This window comes from Mastigoproctus giganteus, chromosome 4, assembly GCF_048544385.1.
Source record: "Mastigoproctus giganteus isolate SK-2022 chromosome 4, ASM4854438v1, whole genome shotgun sequence".
In the NCBI taxonomy this organism is placed as follows: Eukaryota; Metazoa; Arthropoda; class Arachnida; order Uropygi; family Thelyphonidae; genus Mastigoproctus; species Mastigoproctus giganteus.
The window spans coordinates 95,436,573-95,461,109 of NC_143578.1; the positions used below are offsets into that span (position 1 = coordinate 95,436,573).

Below are 24,537 nucleotides of genomic sequence, written 5' to 3' on the forward strand. Positions count from 1 at the left end.
ATGGAAGTTGAAGATTGACAAATGCAAAGTACTGCATATGGGTAGCAGTAATCTCAGAGTAGCTTATCAACTGTATCACAGTTGATAAGTTATATCCAACACTCGGGTCACCATACAGAAAATTTCCTAGTGGGAATAAGGATGTGATCATCCCTTTGTACATGGCTCTGGTTAGGCTGCATCTAGAGTATTGTACACAGGTCTGGAGGCCTCACGTTAGAAAGGATGTAATCTGCTGAAAATGGTGGGGTGAAGGGAACAAAAGGGTGCTTTTACCTGGAACAGCTTCAGTTCTGCAAATTGCAGCATCTGGAGACTAGGCACCTGTATGGTGATCTTATTAAGGTGTTTCAGGACTTGAACAGATTGACTAAGCTGAATGTGAATGGCATTCTTCCTCTTGCTGAGTCTACACACACATGAGGGGGTATAAATTTAAGTTGAGAAAGGGTGGTTGCAGGATACATGTGCAGAAGTTTGCTTTCTGAATAAATTCAAGGAACAACTAGACAAATTCTTGGAGGATATGAATGGGTGAAGTGCACGGTGGTTTTTTTTCCTTTCCTTGCTTTCTTGCATCATTTGCCACTACTACTGCCACCTGCAAAAACAACCAAGATTCTGAGATCTTGTGATTTACTCATTGAGGTCTCAGATGAAAACCAATTAGAATGACTCCAAAAAATCACATCCTTTGCAGGGTTATCCTTTAATGTAATATTTTATATTCCCAAACCTTCAATGTTCATCAAAGCAGGGTATCTCAACTTTCAAATAAAACTGTAAATTTGTAACCCAACACTTTGTTTGAAATGCCAAACTTTTGGCAATTCCCAATGTTTGGCAATATTGTGCTGATTGTGGTTCTTATGAGCACATTCACATGGACTGTAAAGAAGGGCAGTGTAAATGCTCAAATTACGGTGGCCTCAAGAAAATCTGGGAAAGATTCAATGGGTCATAGCCAAACAAACCAAGACACCAAAAAAATCAATACAGGCTCAAATTAACACTCAACCCAGTTTCACTCATGTAACTCAGAGATCAGCACCAATGACTACCACTGTGCAAAAAGTAACAATGACTGCTAATAAAACAGCACATTATAGCCATAGTTGTGTATGCACCATTAAACCCCCACAACAACAACAACAACAACAGCTAATAAAACAAAAGTAACTTTTCCCCCAAACAGGTTGATGTCAGATTGGCCTTGGTCACAATTGGAAAGCATACCTTTACCTAGTAAAACACCTAAGATAAACAGGGCTGTTAACACACCAACTACTGCTTATCTAAGGTATTCAGAAAGTGCTGCTCCTAATGATATTGAATATATTGGCTCATCAGTCATGGAAATCGGCAAAAATGTTCACCAAGAAGCCTAAGTTTACAATTTCTTCATAGAGAAAGTATGTTTTGGGAGGTATAATTTTTCAAACCTCCCAAAAAAGAACAAATATGATCATCGTAAGCCATCTTCTTCCAGTCACATAGCTCCCTGAACCTGTTGTGGCCACCAACAAATTCCTCCAACTGCATTGATCATGTGCTATATGAGCAGCATCGCAGTGTCATGCCCAGAGGTTCACTGATCTCATTCTTCCACCTAGTTGTGGGTCTTCCTCTGCATCTCTTCCCCTTGGTTTTTCCTTCCATTATATTCTTCAACAGATAGTTTTCCCTTCTTACCATATGACCAAAAAACTTGAATTTTCTTTTGTTGATGCTATGAAGAAGAATTTTAGGCCTGCCAATTTTATTCAATACCCACTCATTTGTTCTTTGATCCAAGTAAGAAATACGCAGTATTCTCCTGTAACACCACATTTCGAATGTCTCAAATTTTCTTCCTGTCAACTCTTTTCAGATTCCATCCTTCACATCCATAAGTGGCAACTCGAAAAATTAACAAATCAATGATTCTCAGCTTTGTCTTTAAGGGCAGATCATGATCTCTCCATAATTTTATCATATCAACGACCAACATTTAGCAATTGCCTGTCGTCTCTTTACATCATTTGAGCAGTCACTAATTTTATTTATTCTTGACCCTAAGTAATCAAATTCATCAACTTCTTCGATATCTTGCCCATTAATATTCACTTTACTGGAATCGAGATTATCACCAATCACCACCAAGCCATCAGTCCCCTGGAAACAAACTGAGAGTCGCACTAATCCTAAATAATGTCCAGTTTCCTTCAGAAACTAACTTAGGACCATCTGTTACTACACTGTTTAAACATTAAGTCATCTACAGAAAAGATCATGTCTCTCATCTGACTAATTCAGCTCGTGGAAGAATTGCCATTGTAATCAACTTCTATGTTCCTGCAAACAAATCTAGAAGCTTGGCCACTTGAATATCTTTCCATTTTACTCTTACAGTGACCGTGAAAGTCTTGTATTTCAGGTCCCTTCTTCATTATAGGAGACTTTAATGTACACCACTCTCTTCTACAGGGTGATAAGACACTTACCTTATCACTTGCCTCGTGGATCAAGTTCAGCAGCCAACTTCATTTGCTTACTTGCTCTTTTTCCATTTTTGAACTGGACTGGTCATGGTAATGACTAGGTACTGACTATTACCCTTAGATGGGATAATAGTCTATATGTCAAATAGATGCGTATTTACCACCCTGCCCTAATTTATATTGTCAAATGGAATGTTGTGAAAGCTGATTAGGAGAAATAGGCAACAAACCATCTTGGACAAATGGAATGTTGTTTGTTTGTTATTTGGTTTTTAGGAGCATTAGCAACTAAGGCCATATTGCTCCGGGATATGCGGTGGTCATTAATGGAATGTTGTGAAAGCTGTTAATGCTGCTGTCACTTATATAACAAAACAAGTACAGGTCACAATACATGTCTCAAGTTACACATATATTTATGTAGCACATTGTCCACCATTATCCACACAAAAATTTGATGTTACGTGAATAAAACCCATGTGGTGCCATGTTACACTTTTTTCATTTATTTACATTATTTTCAGTTTGCAGTTGCCTATGAGCATGTTTTGCATATTTTTATGCATATATATTTTGCTGTAAAACAATTATATATGGTTCCTATATATATTATTTCTTACTATGTGTACAGTAAACAATGAGTGTATAAAAAAAATAATAATAATAACTTTTAAATAAAATGGAAAGCATGAAGTTTTATTAAATTTTAGTGAAAATGGTTTTTGACATGGATCCAGACATTAAAAAAAAAAAACATTGGATAATCTGATGAGTGGTTAAGCTCAAAATGGGATAAATATTGACAATTATAGAATTTGTGGAATTCATCCTTGACTTTATATGAAAATGTGCATGCTGTAGCATGCATTTCTACAACACACTTTTCTCAGAATGTGTGGGGTGTGTGCCATAGTAGGATGTGCTGTATTGCAGCTGCTGAAATAACAATTTCAAGAATGCTCACGTCATTGAACATGGCAAAAACCCTGGTGGAACAATGAATGCAACCAATCTGTAGATGAAAGAAGGCCTGAAATAACTTCTGGAAGCACCCTATTGATACAAATTTAGTACCATTTAAGAGAGCCAGAGTTAATGCCAGATACGTCCATTGAATGAATAAAAAGAAATATAATTACATATTGTCATAACATCGTATCTAAAAAAAAAGTTACAGTGCTATCACAGTATTTGATGCCAAATCCAACATAATCAATAAATCTGACCTTTAATAGTACCTGTTAATTTGCATTATGGCCTTTAGTTGCCATTGCACAGTAACACCTCCAATAACAACTTAAGCTTGATATGCCTTCAACAATGTTGCTAAGAAATATCGAAAACAGTGAGGAGCCTAGCACTGAATCCAAGTGGCTTCACTAGTAACATTAGTCGAAGAAGAGCAATGCTAGTTAATTGCCACTCTTGTCTTCTGCCACTCAACCATCCCTTTATCCTTAGCCTGCTCCCATTGCCACATTGCTCCAGTTTGTACAGCAGTCTTTCATATGAAACAGTATCAAAAGCTTTCCTGAAATCTAAGTATTTGATGTCAAAATTATTTTTTGCACCCAGTTACAATTAGCTCTTTTATGATATTATGCTGGCTAATCAAATTGGCTAGACATGATCTTGCCCTCAAACAAATCTGTGGTGTGATCGCTGTATAGCTGCATTCCTGTCAGTATGATCCTGCATTATCTCTTTAAGCACTGACTCTGTAATTTTCCCTTGAGGTTTTCTTGCCTCTTTTGCTTTTTAATAATTAGATAGTTCCCATCATTTGCAGTTGTTTTATTTACTTTTATGAATGTAGATAAAAAAATATTTATTCATTTTGTTAGCAACCTTAACAAGATCATCAGCAGTTATGTCATTCATATTCACTGGACCATCCCTTGATTTATCTCTTTCCTTCTAGCTTTAATGTAATCATAAAGTCTTTGCTACATTTTTGTTATATTGTTATCTAGAGACTTTACATAATCAACCTTAGCTTGCTTGACCCTACCCCCACCCTAGTGCCTTGATTGCAGGCTAGTTTTATACTTACTGTAGATTTCTATGTCCCATGATAATCTATAATAGTCTCATGTGTTTCTTCTCTGTTACTAGTCTTACCAATCATTCAACATCAGTTTAAGTCTAAACCTTGGACAGTATCTCTCAGGTGGTATAAGAAGCTTAGTAGCATTCAGCAATTACTTCCCTGAATGCTTATATTTAGAATTTCCAGTCAGTATATTTCCAGTTATTGTGAGTTGATACCACTAAAATAAATTTTAAAACTACCTGAGATCACTGCAGTCACCTTTATGAAAGCAAAATCTCTTCCCTTTACTCTTGACATTAATTATATTTTTAAGTAGACCAATACACTGTGATCACTGCTACCTGGTGGTTCTTTATCTCAAAGTTCTGACTGCATGAAGAATCACTGCTGACAATCAAATCAAGGATATTGTTGCCTCTCTAACATGCTGGTGTAGAAAATAGTTATCTAAAAAATACAGAGGAGGTCTGCTAATGTATGAGTGACCAGGCTATAAGTTTCAGTCAGTATCTAGAAAGTTAAAATTCTGCTTTACTGGCCCACTCTATTTGTGTGTAGTTTGTAATACTTAACACAGTCATTTAACCTATAACATATGCCTACTCATTTTTGTTTTTTTTCCAATGCTTGTGTCAGATCAAACTGACCCAACATTACACTGGCCATCCACATGAATGCAGTGCACTGCTGTGAACTCTGCTTCTTACCTAAGATTATAACTCATCTCCCTTCTTCCTGTCAGTTCTTTCTGTACGCATTCTACTCACATATTCAAATTCCACATCCTTTATGTCTGAGTGGCACATGTTTTTTGATATCCCTGCAGTTTTTGCGTTTGGTGACTTAACCAGTCTTCAAATTCGTCAAATTTTTGCTACGCTTCAAATATTAATGTTAAGTTAAGTATATACATGTCTGTTTTGCTCTTAGTAACCTTAACAATACCCATGTTTTTTTCTTTTTCCATGAGGAACCTTGGCAGGCCTTGTAATTGCAGACAAGTTGCTTTCTTGCTGCATATGCCAATGGAAGAAGCAAGAAACACTTTCACCTCTGCTTGTGGCTGCCACAAAAACCCCTCGACGTGGGCACCTGTACGTGGTGAGGGGACCTCCCAGTGACGCTGCTGGACTTCCAGACTAGCATCACTGGGATCCAACGCCCACAGCCTAGGTTCCGGGCTTACATCAATGGAATCCGGCGTGTTTGCCGTGCGCTGCGACCCGTGGAAATTCGGAAAGGGGGATCCTGGTGGTTGAGGGGCCCAGCTTCAATACACCACTTTGGCCCCTGCTTCGACAAGACGGGTGGTCCTGGAAGGCCCGGCTAGGATCAATCGGCTAGTAGGCTCGCCTGCGAGGGTCAACCGTGTCAATGCCACGCCCCTACCCTCATGGTCCGAGGGACAGGATTCAGGCTGGCGGCGGTGCGGGTATAGTGTCTGGGTAGCCCTGGCGTCCCACTCCCGAGCGCATTTATTGCATGCCGGGTAGTGGGCGTCCCTTTGGGCTCCGTGGTGGGTGGGGAGCCCGGGCACTGAACAGTTAAATAAACTCTATGAATCCTGATAAACTCATTTCTTCAGGGGCCCCAACCCGGTCCCTATCTGCAAACATTGACGACGATCCAGATAGTACTATTAGTACAAAAAGGCAGTGAACAGAAGTAACATCAGGGCCTGTTCCAAGGTTCCTGATTATGCACTCAACCGGTGAAAAACCGATTGGTAAAATGTCGCCCTTTTTTATCCAAAAAGGGTTAGATGGGTTAGTAGGTTCACCCAAATCAGTTAAGAGGCTCCGCTCTGGAGACCTCTTAATTGAAACTAAAAATGACAGGCAATCCGAACATCTACTCCGAGTAACATCAATCGGAGGAATCCCTATAACGGTGACACCACACAGAACACTCAATTCATCGAGAGGTGTCATTTCGGAGTGGGACCTTCACCGAGGAGGAAATCTGCTCCGAATTAAAACCACAGGGAGTCATTGCCGTCAAGAGAATCACTGCGCGAAGGGATGGAAAAATAGTTAAAACCAGGAGCGTTATCCTGACTTTTAACTCTCCTAAACCTCCTGATGAGATCAAAGCTGGATATATCAGCTGTTCAGTGCGTCCATACGTTCCGAACCCTTTACGGTGTTTTAAATGCCAGAAGTATGGACACTCTCAAATGGCCTGCTGTGGAGTCCTTGCATGCGCACGATGCGGTGCAAAGGACCACGAAACAACAGCATGTTCAGCCGCAAAACCCACCTGTATTAACTGTGAGGGCGAACATCCGGCCTACTCACGAGCATGCCAGAGGTGGAAAGAAGAAAAAGAAATTCATAGGCTGAAGGCAGAGCTAAATATATCATACCAGGAGGCAAGGAAATCGGTCAAACCCCTGAATATCAACAGACCTACCTACGCCCAGAAGGTAGCAGGGAGATGTTCCGTCGGAACTCAGACGGACATGACCATTCCTCCCAAGGAGTCTTTCACTCCCATCGCGCGGTGTCTCTTAAGTTCGCAAAAACCTACACAGAAGGACCAATCAGCTGCCACTCCTATATCAGTACCTCCTAATGCTCCACAATTAACAAAGGTAATTACGAAAGAAAAGAATAAGAAAGGGGAATAAGAACCCAAGAAAAAATGGATGTCGAGCAAAAGGAGGTACCCGAAGAATCAGTCTTGGAACTCTTTGCGGAGGAAGAAATGGACACGGGACAGCGTCCATTCTTCCCCAAAAAAGATAAATCCAAGACTGATAAAAGTAAGCCCTCAGCACCTCGGAAGCCGCCAGATGGACCCACCAAGCCAAAATAATGGCTAAATTCCTACAATGGAATTGTCGTGGATTTCGGCAAAATATGGATGACATCAAGGCCCTCCTGCAAAAGCACGAGCCGGTTTGCTTTTGCTTGCAGGAGACATATCTAAAGGCAAATGATGATCCCACCATGCACAACATCACATTTTTTCGAAAGGATAGAATTGCGGATGGCCCTGTGCATGGGGGAGTGGCTATCCTTGTGGGTAACCAGACCCCAGTGCAGCCTTTGCTAATTACAACCAGCATAGAGGCTGTTGCAATTCGCCTTTCAGTGGGATTTCTATTAACTGTGTGCTCCATTTATTTGCCACCTGGGACTGACATCCCCCAGGCAGACCTTGATGATCTCCTTACGCAGCTGCCACTCCCTTTCTTACTTCTCGGGGATTTTAACGGACATAACACCCTGTGGGGTAGTGCTAACATCAACGGAAGGGGACGAGTCATAGAGCATATGCTCAATGACAATGACCTTTCCCTTCTAAATACTGGAACAAACACCTTCTTCCACATGCCTACCCGTACCTTTTCTGCCATTGATCTCTCTATCTGCTCCCCTTCTCTACTCCCTTCACTCACTTGGGAAGTGGAGGAGAATCCATACGGAAGCGATCACTTCCCCGTGATAACCTTGTTACACAGTGGGAGACCAGGTCTTCCTTTTAGGTTACCACGGTGGAAGATTGATCAGGCTGACTGGACTGCCTTCCAACATCAGGCAAATTTTGATCTTAGCACAGTCAGTCAAGAGTCTATCAATGTTGCAGTTAAGTACATCACAGAAAATATTGTCCAAGCAGCTGCGAATGCTGTTCCAAAAACATCTGCCCGGTTTCCACCATTTCCTAAACCTTGGTGGAATTCCCAATGCACAGCGGCAAAAAAGGCTCAAAACAAAGCGTGGGGGATATTCCGCCGATATCCCACCACAACCAACCTTATAACCTTTAAACGTGCACGAGCCAAAGCACGATATATCCGCCGTCAGAGTCAAAAGGAATCGTGGATCCGTTTTACATCATGTATTAACCAGTCTACCAACTCTAAGGTAGTCTGGGATAAAATCCGGAAAATGAAGGGGAAATATACGTCCCACCCTTCTTCAATCCTAGATTATAATGGATGCGCTATTGCAGATCCAACTGCAATAGCCAATGCTCTTGGGGAAACGTTCTCTAACATCTCCGCAACATCTTCGTACTCCCCAGAGTTCCTGGTCCTGAAACGTAAATTGGAAAAACAAGCACTTAATTTTAAGACCAAGGGCCTCTATCCCTACAATGGGGCGTTCACTATAGAGGAACTGAGAAGAGCCCTCACTCTTTCCAAAGCAAGTGCTGTTGGACCAGATGGCATCCATTATGAAATGATTAAACATCTTTCATCAAAATCTATGGATTGTCTGCTCCTTCTGTATAACAGAATCTTTACTGAAGGGCAGTTTCCGGACTCCTGGCGAAAGGCTATCGTTCCTGCCTTTCCCAAGCCAGGAAAGGATCCAAAAGTCACCACCAATTATCGTCCTATTGCTCTGACTAGCTGTCTGTGCAAAATCCTGGAGAGAATGGTTAATTCTCGTTTAATTTGGTATCTAGAAACAAATGGCCTTCTCTCCAACATCCAGTGCGGCTTCCGAAGAAACCGGTCCACTTTGGACCATCTTATTAGAATGGAAGCATCCATCCGGGATGCTTTCCTAAAACGCGAACACTTGGTGTCGGTGTTCTTTGACTTGGAAAAAGCGTATGACACAACTTGGAGATTTGGCATTTTAAAAGATTTACATAACCTAGGCCTTAGAGGGCATCTCCCCTTTTTTATTCAAAACTTTCTCGCCAAACGATCGTTCCAAGTTCGTGTGGGATCCTCACTCTCTCGTTCCTTTAGCCAAGAGGAGGGAGTACCACAAGGATCAGTATTAAGTGTCACGCTTTTTGCCATAAAAATAAATTCCATCACAGAACAACTTCCTCCAACTGTAAACAGTGCCCTCTATGTTGATGACTTTAGCATTTTTTGCCAGTCGTGCAACATGAGGGTTATTGAAAGACAACTGCAGAAAGCCATTGATAGTCTGAATTCCTGGGCACTTGCTAATGACTTCAGGTTCTCGCCGGAGAAGACCGTTTGCGTCCACTTTTGTCGCAAGCGTAATCTTCATCCTGAACCTGAATTAAGGCTCGGACAAAATGCCATTCCAGTAGCAGCGAACACAAAATTCTTGGGACTCATATTCGATAAAAAACTAACTTTTTTGGATCACATTCGTCAACTCCGCACCAAATGCACACGTGGACTTAATATTCTCCGCTCGCTCTCCTCTACATCTTGGGGAGCAGACCGACGTACCATTCTTCGGCTTTACCGTGCACTAGTGCGATCCAAACTAGATTATGGGTCCCAGGTATATTCCTCAGCCCGAGACAGTGTCCTGCGGTGGCTGGACCCCGTCCATCATCAGGCTATACGCATCGCTACTGGTGCATTTCGAACATCTCCTTTCCAGAGTTTATACGTCGAAGCAAACGAACCACCGTTATCGTTTCGACGTAAGCAGTTGTCTTTAAAGTACGCTTTAAAACTGAAATCCCTGCCAGACCATCCTACGTGGCCCTTCGTTTTTGAGCCACGATGGGAAAACTTGTACAACACCCGTAAGACTGCCAACCGTCCTTTTGGTATTCGTGTCCAAGAGCTACTCAACGAACTCAATATCAAGGTAGACAAGGTTGCCCAAACATCAAAGCAACCGCTTCCACCCTGGCATGCTCATGTCCCGGCATGTGACTTGTCCCTTAGAAATTGGGGAAAGTCGGACACTCCATCATCGGTCTACCTGCAGCTTCATTCAGCACACCGAACTGAATATTCTGACTTCGCGCCAGTCTACACAGACGGCTCGAAGTCAGAATCATATGTGGGATCTGCTGCTGTCTTTACAGACAGCACTACATCGGAGCAGATCCCCTCTGAATGCAGCATATTTACTGCAGAGCTGCACGCCGTAGAGTTAGCCTTGGATCATATTCGTAAATGCCAATACCAACGGTTCATTTTATATTCCGACTCTCTTAGCATGTTACAAGCCTTAATATCTGTGAGGTATAATCCTCATCCAGTCCTGTCTAGCATTCAGCAGAAGATTCACGTTCTCCGTGAACGCGAATATGACATCCGCTTCTGCTGGATTCCCAGCCACATTGGGATTAGGGGAAATGATTTGGCTGACGCCGCAGCCAAATCAGCAATTCCCAATAATAACCGCTGCCTGTTAGTCCCCTATACAGACTACAGGCAAATAGTACATCAAAAGGTACATTCCCAATGGCAGGATTCGTGGAATAGACAGACTGCGAATAAATTATATCGTATAAAGCCTGTAATTGAACCGTGGCAGTCTAGTCTGCGCAGGAATCGTAAGGAGGAAGTTGTTCTCGCCCGGACCCGCATAGGACACAGTCATTTAACTCATTCGTTTTTGCTGAGGGCTGATGACCCTCCTATGTGTGTGTCCTGTGGCACAATTTTATCGATCAGACACCTTTTAATTGAATGTCCAGATTTTAGCAATATCCGTTTTACCGCTTTTAACCATCTGACTGAGCCATATACACTCAGTCAGATTTTATCTGACAATGGCAATGTGTCTGCTGTTTTTAGCTTTTTTAAATCAATAAAGGTTTTTACACATATTTAAAATTTATTCTTTATTGTTATTTCTGTTATTTCTTTTATTGATAAGCTTTTATTATATATCTGGACATGGTGACCTAATTACTTAGGTCACTGAAAGGATAAATTTTTAAATTTTTATTTATTACCTGGTCTTGGCGCATTATAGCCTTAGATGCTAATGCGCCAATAAAATCTAAACAAACAAACAAACAAACAAGCCATTAATCTGTTAGTTTGTGTACACCCCACCAAACTAGCAGCTTTCTAACCCTTGTTAGCATCAACAATTTTTTTCACTCCTTTTATTTAAGTGTATTACATCCCTGTAAAAACAGTCCATCCTGTTAACAAGCATAGACCACACCAAGATCTACCACACGAGCCTTATATAGTCTCTCCAGGACTAAATTGATTGACAAGGCTCTCTTCATATATTCTCTTCTATTTCATATCTGAGCAGAATTGCAGATGCTTTCAAATGCTGTCTATAAAATTCTCCTTCACAAGCTTTGAATAGTCTTTCCAGGGCTAAATTTGATTGACAAGGTTCCCTTCATATACACTCTCCTATCTCATATCTGGACAGTAAACTTCAAATTAATACTTTCAAATGATATCTATAATATGGTGGTAGAAATGAATCATTAATACACAGCTGAATTTAAAAACAAACCAAAGTTTATGAACAAGGCATCATTTTACATCTTATATTGTGAAACATTGAATTACTCTTTCTTATATTCAGTTACAGAAATCTACTGTTACTTTTTTCTGAGAGAAAAAAAAAAAGTAACAGGAAATGAAAGTAACAGTAGGTCTCACTCAGCCAGCACTATTTCGGAGTTACTCTGTCCCTCGCCTCAGTAGGCAGGTAGGTACCCAAGGTATAACATTTGATTCAGCCATGACTTATTTGCACAATAGGGCAGATGCGATAGGTTTGCTCTTGTCACAGTATGTGTAGCTTAGACTAATAAAAATAAGGGCTGAATAAATTCAGATTTTAATATGGTTGCACAAATGCATCAACATTCAAATTTAATCCTAGTTTGCAATTTTTTTTTTTTTTTTTTTTTGCAATATTTTCAATTGAAAAAAAAAAAAAAAAATTGCAAAAGGTATATAGGGCAATTTTAAGTAAAACCTCAGATCTCCTAATTATGATAATAGTACCAAAATCACCATTTACATCCTTAGGTGATAGCTGCTCTATAATGTCATTAACTCTTTGTCCCTGGTGGAGATATCCTGGTTCTGCTCTCCATCCATTTTACACAATATATTCCCCATTTACCGTGACAATAGGTACTTCCTGTGGGAACAGAACTTTATGCTATTTAGGATGTAGTTGCATTGTCTAATGGATGAGTGTAGGTGCTAGCGTTAAGATGGGCAGTTCAGTGCTTGATTGGTTACTCATTAATTCCTTGGAGAGCATCAATCCTGTTATTCAAGTTCTCATATAGGCCCAATAGAATGCTGAATTTGCACTTAAATCTCCTCACTCTTTGCATCAAAAACTGCCAAAGACAACCCCATTAGCCATATTTACTAATGATATTAAGAGTAAGATACTGGTGGAATTACTTAACAAGTATAGGTCAATGTTGAAAAAAAGCCAAGAGTTAGGACTGAATTTGAAGCTGTCTGCAATTCTGCCCAGACACGATAGGAAGGAGTACATGATGAGAGTCTTGTCAATCATTTCGGCCATGGAAAGCATGTGAAAGGCTCAAGGGGTAGAATTTTTCTCAGCCTGGTCTGTGCTTGTTAATAGGAGAGACCGCTTCTGCAGGAATGGGATACACTTAAATAGAAAAGGTGCAAGAATATTTGTTGATGCTATCGAGGCAGTGTTAGGTAGGTCACAGATACTGCTAGCTTGGGGAGATACACGGAATAACAGATTAACAGTAGCCACTGGCAGAAGTGAAAGTGATTCTTGCACTGCTTCTCTTGGAATGAGCAGCAGCCTGGAAAACAAGGTGCAGGGAATTTCACAGATGGCTGGGAGTCATTGCAAAACAGGTAAATATATGGGCTAACTTAGGGTAGCTAATAACAGAAACTGGTGCATGTATACTTGTGTGTACATCAGTGCTAGGAGTTTGGTAAATAAATTTGATGAATTTGAGTTGTTGGTCCAAACATGAAAGGCAAATATTGTTGCAATATCAGAGATGTGGTGTCACACAGATATAAGGACTGCAGAACTGGAATTTGGGGAGTACAATGTGTACAGGAAAGATAGACAGGATAGGAAGGGGTTATGCTATTAGTTAAGAAACACATAAAATCCAAGGAAGTACATCTAGTCAACGTGGCTGAATGGTGCAGGGCTGAGTCCGTTTGGTGTGACATAATTACTGGGAAAGTAAAATTGAGAGTAGGAGTGTGTTATTGGCCTAATGACTTTGATGAATATAATAAACTCATCAAAGAATGAGCCAATAAATCAGAGTGTCTTATAATGTGGGATATTAATTTCCAGGATACAGTCTGTCCTCATATAGCACGATAGTTGTGTTCCTCATGCAATGCAAAATCGTGCAATATAAACAACAGGCCCTATGGGAAAAGTGGGGTTAGGTGCCGACCACCCAAGATTGAACACACATTTGGAACCAAAACATTACCAAACACAATAAATAATCGGGTAATTTTAATCGTTATAAAATACTTACGTATTTTATAATGATTAAATTGAAAATATTTTATATACGTATTTTATAACGATTAAATTGACGTTATAAAATACTTACGTATTTTATAACGATTAAAATACGTAATAAAAAATATAATATATATTTTTTATTATTTATTATATTATAATAAAGTATTTTTAATACTAAAATTTATTATATTAAATAAAATAGTCGTAATAAAATACTTACGTAAGTCGTAATAAAATGCTTACGTATTTTATTACGACTATTACCTAATAAAACATTGCTTTTGCTTCTATCGTAAGCAAACTTGTTTTTTGTTTGATTTTCGATCCAAACAGATGACAGCCGCTCCATCTCTTCCAATTCTTGTGTCTTAATCTAATGGATTTTAATTACACTTTGAGTTGTTCCCGCTATGAAAGTTGTTTTTATTTTCTCTGCATTCTTTCTAATTCTCGGCGTTGCCTCATTTAGGTCTGTAGCACGTGCAATATCACATGGTCTTTCATTTCGCTCAAAGCGTTTCACAATTTCATATTTTTTTCTCTATCGACAGAGGCGGACTGGCCATAAGCCTTACCCGGGAAATCCCGGTGGGCCAGAGGCCGGTGTGATTTTGGCCATAAACCGTAGTATGAGGCCACCATAAATTTTCCCGGGTAAGAATTTTTGATCCAGTCCGCCTCTGTTTATCGATATTGCTTTTCTTTTTCTCTCTGAATCTGCAGTGTCTTCACCAGGATGCTTCCTTTTCACACCTTTTAAGTATTTTACTCATTTTTAGGGAATAAAGCGCAATTACAAAATGAGGGGGCACGCTTAATACACATAAACAAAGCTGCGCGCGTATAGCAACTGAATAAACAACACCGTAAAGCCGAGATACACTATTAACACCCCACATTTTACTAAAGCACATTTCTGGGGGTTACTACCATAAAACAATAAAAACAATTTCCAGTTTCGTTTCTGCTAGTGGAATCTGTTATAAACTGGTAGTAAATTCGATCTAATTGCATTTGCGATTATATCGATAGCTGGAATTGTGTTGGTTTTTACGTTATTATGGTGAAATGTGTTTCCCCTTCACTGATATAAAACACATAAATACATTTTCGGAATCTTCTTCATTCCTATCGTGTTGCGTTCGGTTGGGGTGATTCCGCGTTCGACTGCCATTTCTTGTAAACACAATGGCGAATCGTGCATAAGCGAATTCGGTTCGTGTTATATAAGATAACGTTCCCCTATTTATAAATCGTGTATGATCGAATTCGTGTAATGTAAACACGTGTTATACGAGGCCCGACTGTATTGACTTGAATTTGTGGGTTGGTCACTCACACACTAGCAATGCTTTTGTGGAGTAATTGAATGATTGTTTTCTATAGCAACATGTTCGGGAGGTAACTAGAGGGAGTAATACACTTGATCTGATTATCAATGTGATTCTTCATGCATTAAGAATGTGCAGATGAAGGAACCACTAGATGGCAGTGATCACAGTGTGCTGAAGTGGGATTTACTCAGAGAGGTAACTACTAGCAGGGGTAAAGGAAAGGGTTTTTATTTTCATAAAGGTGACTATGGTGGTCTGACACAGTATTTAAATTTTATACGGTGGGCCCAACTGATGATGTTACCAACAGCAAATTCAAAATGGGAAGCATTCAAAGAATTAATCTTGGAAGCTACTAGGCTTTTCATACCAACTAAGAAATATTGTTCAAGGTTTAGGCCTAAATGGATGTCAGATGAACTAATGAGACATTTGGCAGAGAAGAAAAATGCATGATACATATAAATTAACAAGTCACAAATGAGGTCAGGCAGGCAAAGGCAGATTACAAGAAATTCTTAGCAAAGGATGCAAAGAAAAACAGCAAAGAGTTCTTTACTAATTCATATTGGTCCACTTGATATTGATGGTTCAACTGTTGATGATCCTGCTCAGACAGCTAACAAACTAAATGAGTATTTTGCATCTACATTCACCCATGAGGAGTTTTTCAGGGAGGGGAATGCCAGAGTTGAATTAAATTCTGGCTGTGAGCTGTTGTTGTTGTTATTCGGTTTTTAGAAGCATTAGCAACTAAGGCCATATTGCACCGGAGATATGCAGAAAAGGTCAGGGAATGGTGGTCATTCCCTGACCTTTTTGCATCCTCCGTATTTGGTGGTCACAGGCTCGAACCCCGGTCTAATCAAGAAGCGTGTGCTATGGACTGATGCTCCTGCCCACCTGGCTACGGAGGCAGTGAGCTAGATGCTTTTGTAATAACTTGGAGAGGAAAGTGGAGGAGAAATTGTTGAAGATAAACATAAGGCATCTGGGGTGGATGGGATCTATCCAGTTATATTAAAGGTGGCAGCAAAGGAAGTAACAAGCCCTTAGCAATAATTATGAGAGCTTCCTTGGACTCAGGGGAAGTACCCATGTACTTGAGATGTGCAAATGTGACCCCAATTCACAAAGGAGGTTCAAAGGGCAACACAAGTAATTACAGACCTGTTTAGTTTAATTTCTGTTCCAGGGAAATTAATGGAGGCACTGGTTAAAGAAGCACTGCAGGATCAACTAGACATGACTTCAGTTGTAGCTTGGACACAGCAGGGGTTTGTTAAGGGGAAGCCTTTAGTCTGACCAATTTTATTGGATACTATGATGTCGTCACAAAGGAAGTGGATGCAAAGAATAATCTTGTTGCATCTTAGAAAGGCTTTTGCTACTATTGCACATGGAAGACTGCTGCACAAATTGGAGCAGTGTGGCTTTGGAGGCAAATTGCTGCTATAGACAAAGGGATGGTTGAGTGAGAGAAGACAGAGAGTGGTATCAATGGGCACTGCTCTTTTTGGACTAATATTATTAGTGGAGTCCCCCCCTCCCCCCGAGGGTTCAGTGTTTGGTCTATTGTTGTTTTCTGTATTTATGAATGATATTGATGATGGTATATCAGGCTTAATGTCCAAGTTTGCAGATGATATGAAGGTTGGCAGAGTTGTTAATGACTAATGACACTAAAGATGGAAGTCTGTTCCACCAATCAACTACCTGCTGGCCAAAGGCAAACTTCTGCACATCTATCCTACAGCAGTCTTTCATTTTTCTTTCTTTTGCTTTGTGACAACATCATACCAATTTGAATTTATGCCCTCTCAGGTGATTATTCTGAACAAGAGGAATAATCCCATCAGCACTGAGCATGCTCAAACCATTCAAGGCTTTATACACCTCAATCAGATCACCTCGCAGGTGCCTATCTCCAAACACTGTAATCTGCAAAACTTAAACCTTTCTTCATAAGAACAACCCTTTGTTCCATTCACTAATCTTGTTGCCCTTCTCTGTACTCGTTCCAAAAGCTCTACATCCTTCTTAAAATGAGGCCTCCAGACCTGTATACAGTACTCAAGGTGTGGCCAGACCATCGCGTTATACAAGGGAATAATCACCTCCTTATCCCTGCTAGAAATATTCCTGTATATCATTGACAAGACACCATGAGCTATTATTGCAGACCGCCTGCACTGCTCAGAAAACTTCATAGCTGCCTGCACAATTATCCCCAGGTCCCTTTCATTCTCCACCACTGTCATTGTGGTACCACAGAGTTGATACGTTACTCTCAGATTACTTCCCATATGTAGTACTTTACATTTGTCAGTGTTAAACTTCATTTGCCACCACTCAGCCCATCTGCTCAACTTTTCTAGATCCTGTTGCAGCAGTGTACTATCATTATTGTCATTACCAACCCTGCCAACCTTCATATCGTCTGCAAATTTGGACATTAAGCCTGATATACCATCATTAGTATCATTTATAAATACAGAAAGCAACAATGCACCCAACACTGAACCCTGAGCGACTCCACTAATAACATTAGTCCACGAAGAACATTGTCCATTGATTACCACTCTCAATTTGTCTCCAATGCCGCACTGCTGCAATTTGTGCAGCTGTCTTCCATGTTCAACAGTATCAAAAGCCTTTCTAAGATCCAAATATATGATATCAAAGGTATTCCCTGCATCCAGTTCCTTTGTGACATCATAATATAAATCAGATTGGTCAGACGACTTCCCCTTAACAAACCCATGCTATGTCCGAACTATAACTGAACTCTTGTCTAGATGATCCTGCAGTGATTCTTTAACCAGTGCCTCCATTAATTTCCCTGGAACAGAAGTTAAACTAATGGGTCTATAATTACTTGTGTCACCCTTTGATCCTCCTTTGTGAATTGGTGTCACATTTGTGTCACACAATTGGTGTGTGACATAATTACTTGTGTCACCCTTTGATCCTCCTTTGTGAATTGGTGTCACATTTGCACACCCCAGTCCACGGGTAACTCTTCTGAATCAGATTAAGCTCTCATGATTATGGCTAAGGTTTTGCTTACTTCCTTTGTTGCCTCCTTTAATATAACTGGATAGATCCCATCCACCCCAGGTGCCTTTCTTATGTTTATCTTCAACAATTTCTCCTCCACTTTCCTCTCAGTTATTACAAAAGCATCTAGCTCACTGCCATAGTTTAGTTCACCTCTGGCATTCCCCTCCCTGAATAACTCCTCATGTGTGAATGTAGATGCAAAATACTCATTTAGTTTGTTAGCCACGTGAGCAGGATCATCAACAGTTGATCCACCAATATCCATTGGACCAATCTGATTCATCCACTTCCTTCTAGAGGTTACATACGTAAAGAACTCTTTACATCCTTTGCCAAAGATTTTTCATAATCTGCCTTTGCCTGCCTAACCTCCTTTATGTCTTGATTATAGATCAGCTTATATCTATCATAGGCCTCCATGTCACCCATTAATTTATATGTATCCCATGCATTTTTCTTCTCTGTCACATGTCGCATTAGTTCATCTGACATCCATTTAAGCCTAAACCTTGAACGATATTTCTTAGTTGGTATGCAAAGCCTAGTAGCTTCCAAGATTAATTCTTTGAATTCTTCCTATTTTGAGTTTGCTGTTGATAATCATCAGTTGGTCCCACCGTATAGAATTTAAATACTGTCTGAGAACTCCGTAGCCGCCTTTACCCTTGATGGCAGTTACCTCTTTGAGTAAATCCCACTTCAGCACACTGTGATCACTGCCTCCTAGTGGTTCCTTTATCTGTAGATTCTTAATGCATGAAGAATGACTACTGATAATCAGATCAAGAGTATTGCTCCCTCTAGTTGCCTCCCGAAGATGATGATGTAGAAAACAATCAACCAATAAATCCACAAAAGCCTTGCTAGTGTATGAGTGACCATTCCACAAATTCCAGTCAATATCCGGGAAATTAAAATCCCCCATTATAAGACTCTCTGATTTACTGGCCCACTCTATTTCCCTGTACAGTTTTTTATTATACTCATCAGAGTTGTTAGGCCTATAACACCTTCCTACTCTCAATTTTGATTTCTCAGTGCTTATGTCACACCAAACTGACTCGACACTGCACTGTCCAGCGATGTTGACTGGCTGCACGTCCTTGGATTTTATATGTTTCTTAACTAATAGCATAACCCCTCCTTCCTCCTTATCTTTCCTGTACAGATTGTACTCCCCCAATTCCAGTTCTGCATTCCTTATATCTGTGACACCACATCTCTGATATCCCAAAAATAGCTGCCTTTGATGCTTTGACCAACACCTCAAATTCATAAAATTTATTTACCAAACTCCTAGAATTGGCGTATACACAAGTACACATGCATCTGTTCGTATTCTCAGCTACCCTAACACAACCCATTTGTTTCCTTGTACTGCAATGACTGCCAGCAGTCTCTGAAATCTCCTGCATCTTGTTTTCCAGCCTGCTGCTCATTCCAATAGAAGCAGTGAAAGAATCACTTTTACCTTTTCCAGTGGCTACTGTTAATCTAGTAGTCCTTGTATCCCTCTCAAGCTAGCAGTTTTCTCACTCACCTAACTCTCCCTGGATAGCATTAGCAAATATTCTTGTACCCTTTCTATTTAAGTGTATCCCATCTGTAGAAGCAGTCTCTCCTGTTAACAAGCACAGACCATTATGCAGTATGTGATAGAATTGTGTTATTAAATCAGATTTGTTATAAATTTATAGTTTATAGACTTAAAAAAAAAAACACTTTTAATATTTGTTGTACTCTTATGGAATTACATAGACTCATACTAAATTATGTTTATGCCATTCTTATATTGATACAGTGAACAACATCAATACAGCTCTTGTACTTTGACTTTTAAATGGTTTCAAAGGCCAAATAAGAAACAATTTTGCCTTCTATGTCAAATAAACACAAATAATAAATGAACTATTAATTTTAAGCAAATTGATAACAAAAATCCAGTAATTTTTATGAAATACAAAAGTCTACTTAGTAGCTCTCAAAATTGGCTTCCACTCTGTGCAGGAGCGAATTTAAAGGAATGGAGATGCCAAATCCTAATTTGGCAGTGAAAGGATCAATGTCTTAACCATCCATTTACTAGGTGTGTAAATGGATGAAAATTTTGAAAATTAGTGGAACACAAAACCATGTCTTTCAAAAAAGGTGGAATCAGCAACATCTGGTGGCTGAAGATGAAGCACTCTTTTTTGAGTTATACAATAGTGAAAGCTTTGTTTACTTTGACATCTTGTTTAATAAACATGGATGAATTTGTGTTTCAAATATATGCAATAAAGATTTTTTTTTTTTTAATTTGCCTTCTAAACATGGGCTTGTCTTATCGTCTTTAAAATACAGTATATTATAACATCAGTTAGTCAAGGGAGCAGTGAACTGTACTATATTTTTTCTGAAATTACAGTACACAGTAATCAAAATAATAATTTGCAATTGATTTTTAAGAATTCCATTCAGCATTTCTGATTAAAATTAGTATTTGGGAAACGATATGGCAAAAACAAAAGAAACCATGGCATTGCAGTGTTAGTTTAATTTTATCCATTTATAATTTAATACTCTGCAGTTATTCATCATATTTTGCTGTTATAGATACACATAAATTATAATTGAAGGTTTTTGTTATGTGTATTTTAATCAGAACAAAAATGAAAAGCTTTGATTCATGTGAATTAAAAAAAATCTTCATTAGCCTGTATAAGTGGGAATTTACTGTTTAATTTATTTAAATAAAAAAAAAACTTGCTTAAGATATAATGCATATAATGTGGCCAAGTTTTAATATTTTTCAATATTTTTTTCTTTTTCAACAATACGATATCATTCAAATCTCCAATACAACGTTCACAATTGCATTATTTATTTTTTTTTTTTCTGTTTAACTGATAACATTTTCATCAAAATAGTGTTTATATGTAGGTGCATTGTAAACATCTACAGATGTTTCAAATGCACCTACAAATAGACATTTCAAATGAAATTTTTTTTATCATTTTTGATAGAATGTATGAGAATGAAAGACGTAGCAATGTAGAAAACGAACATTTTCCCTAGGTCCTTCTAAATTGTGGTGCTTAGACATATAAGGGTTGATGCATTTGCTAAAAAGTCAATACCAGCTCTTGAATTTTTTGACTTGTAGATTTTGAAAAACAGCTGACATTTAGATGATTATGCAGTTTTATTTATTTTATTTTTATAGTTAAGTACACTTGGATGAAAATTGTTGTGCCAAATTTATTTACATAAATATTCCTTTGACATCCTCCATAAGTGTACTGTTTTCTCCACATGTCACTCATTTGGAGAAGCAAGTGAGAAACCAGTTTGTGTTTCAATCCCATAAGAGATTAGAGGCATTCTTGAAGGCCTCATCAATTGTAGTAGTTATTGTGCACATTGAAAAACTTCTCATATGAGTTCTTCAATTGTAATTCAATAAGTAAACAAACTTATTGTTCTTCAATAAGTAAACAAACACAATCACTATGTAAAACATAGTGATTGTGTTTGTTTACTTATTAACTTCTGTTCCTGGTAAAATAATGGAGTCACTGGTTAAAGATGCATTGCAGGATCATCTAGACAAGACTGCAGCAATAATTCAGACACAGCATGGGTTTGTTAAGGGAAAGTCTTGTCTAAAAAATTTGATAGGATATGATGTGGTTACAAAGGAACTGGATACAAAAAATAATTTTGATATCGTATATTTGGATTTCAGGAAAGCTTTTGACACTGTTGCACATGGAAGACTATTGTACAAATTGGAGCAGAATGGTATTAAGGGTAAGTTGCTACAGTGGATAAAAGGATGGTTGAGTGGGAGAAGACAGAGTGGTAATCAATGGGTGCTGCTCTTCGTGGACTAATGTTATTAGTGGAGTCCCACAGGGTTCGGTGTTAGGTCCACTGTTGTTTTGTATATTTATCAATGATATTGATGAAGGTATATTGGGCTTAATGTCGAAGTTTGCATAATGATACAAAGGTTGGCAGGGTTGTTAATGACAGTGATGGCAGTGTGCTACTGCAACAGGATCTAGATAATTTGGGCAGATGGGCTAAGAAGTGGCAAATGAAGTTTAATCTTGACAAATGCAAAGTACTGCATATGGGTAGAAGTAATCCCAGAGTGATCCCGTACCAATTGTGAGGAACTACACTTAAGGTGGTAGAAAATGAAAAAGACCTGGGAGTAATTGTGCAGTCAGATATGAAGTTTTCTGAGCAATGCAGACAGGCTGCCAGGGCAGGTCATGGGGTTTTGTCAATGATATATAGGAATTTTGCTAGCAGGGAAAAGGAGGTGATTGTCCCTTTTTATAAAGCAATGGTCAGGCCACGCCTTGAGTACTGCATACAGGTCTGGAGGCCTCATTTTAGGAAGGATGTAGATTTGCTTGAGCGTGTACAGAGAAGGGCAACAAGATTGGTGAGGGGAATGAAGGGATCCTCTTACCAAGAGAGGCTTAAGTTCTGCAAATTGCAGTGGCTGGAGACTAGGCACCTGCGCGGTGATCTGATTGAGCTATATAAGGCCTTGAATGGGTTGAGCACGCTGAATTCTGATGGGATTCTTCCAGTTCCTCAGATTACGAACCTAAGGGGGCATAAATTCAAATTAAGAAAAGACAGATGTAGAATAGATGTGCGGAAATTTGCCTTTAGCCAGCGGGTGGTTAATTGCTGGAACAAACTTCCATCTGTCGTTGTGGAAGTTGATATGTTGAATAAATTTAAGGAGGAACTGGACAGGCATTTGGAGGCAATGGTGTGATTTTTTTTTTTTTTTTTTTTTTGGCTGATGCTGCTAAGCTCATACACTTTGCTTTCTTGCATCACATGCCACTACTACTACATTCGAGATTATGCTGAATTTATTTCTGACTACTACAAGGGTTATTCCAGCATCGGCACTTGTCCAGTATCATACTAATCTTCAAGCAAAAGCCAAATGGTTGCAAGACAGTGGCAGCCACCTGACAGGTTCTCACACATACTTTCTGTATGAAAGCTATAAAATAAATTTTCTTACTGTTAAAAATTGGACTAGCTAGGAAGGTAGGAGAAATTTCACATTTTTATTCATTGATTAATGCAGGCATGTTATTTTTGATGGTCACCTGTCAGGTTGCCTACCACTCTCACCAGGTTAAAGGGATGGCACGGAACTTGACATTTGATCTATAGTTTGTAAGTAATATGTAAAACATTTTAGGTATTCTGACATGCAAAGAAACCAAGATTCCTACATTTGTGTGTGTGTGTGTGTGTGTGTGTGTGTGTGTGTGTGTTGTGCATGCGCACACGTTCGTAGGTGTTAGAACATGACATGTAACAATTCCACACCTACTCTAGTATTTTAAATATTCCTATAACAAGAGCAACTTATAACCACAGGTTAGAAACCAATTTATTATCCTTAAAAGCTATTGATCTTGATCTTAAGGGATTAATAGTTTAAAATTGAAGTACATACTTATTCAATGAAATAAAATATATAAATAAATATATTAAAAAATAAAAAAGTTTGGCAATTGAAAAGAAATGCTGCATTATAATTTCATTAATGCTGTTTCATATTTCAGGAAAGTATTTATGTGAATCTGACCAGACAAACTATGCATGAATGTTCACCATCATTCCATTTTAATCTGAACATCTGTCCACTTCTACTGCCCACCTAAACAAGTGCCACATGGTTCTCAGGATGGCAAACAAACTATCAGGGAAGTAGGTAACTGTGGAAGATTATGGTGCTATGCATTCGGTTACTGTCAGTGTTTGTGTGTTGGTTTGCATTGCTCCATCGTTAAGAATATTGATAAACAAAAACAGATGTGGTATTTTGTGATTATGAACATTGTACAGAATGCCTTTGTAAAGAAACTTCACCTCTTTCAGTTTCACTTCCCCATTCACAATCTGTTAGTCTGCATCATGGTAACATAAGATACTCTATGAGATGTTAATTTTATTTTCAACAAATGGACCACAGAGTCTCAAGTTTTTTTTTTTTCTGGGGGTACACTGATGCTGATATATAGATTAATAGTAATAATGTGACAGCCAGAAAGTGGTATTCTTAATATGTGGTTTTTGAGACAACGTGTAATTTGAAGATTTTATTTTATTTATTTTTAATGATACAAGTAATTAATTAAACATGTCTTAATTATGAAGAAAGATGCTAAGATCAAGGGTCAGAAGAGTACTTCAGTTTGCTGTTTCATATCTTGATCTCTATGTGTATATTCATTGTTTGATCTGCAAAACTAGATAAGTGCCTTTCAACTAAAGTCATCTCCAAATATTTTTTGTGCCTCAAGTTGTCAAATGTCTAAGAATGAATACATTTAAGCTTCAAATAAATAATCAATGGTTAAAAAAAAAAACAAAAAAACACAATGTTTATTTATCTGGACATG

At 38.9% G+C, this 24,537-nt stretch overlaps 1 protein-coding gene across 2 annotated transcripts in view; it reads left to right on the forward strand.

Annotated features, from left to right (window-relative positions):
- The window catches only part of LOC150086924 (F-BAR domain only protein 2), a 726,598-nt gene extending 702,476 nt beyond the window's left edge, over nt 1–24,122 (forward strand). For both annotated transcript variants that reach the window (XM_090372823.1, XM_090372824.1), the window contains one exon: nt 23,698–24,122. In XM_090372823.1, the coding sequence (XP_090228949.1) occupies nt 23,698–23,738 (41 nt within the window). In that variant the 3' untranslated portion in view covers nt 23,739–24,122. The remainder of the gene's footprint in view (nt 1–23,697) is intronic.
- The last annotated feature ends 415 nt before the right edge of the window (nt 24,123–24,537 follow it).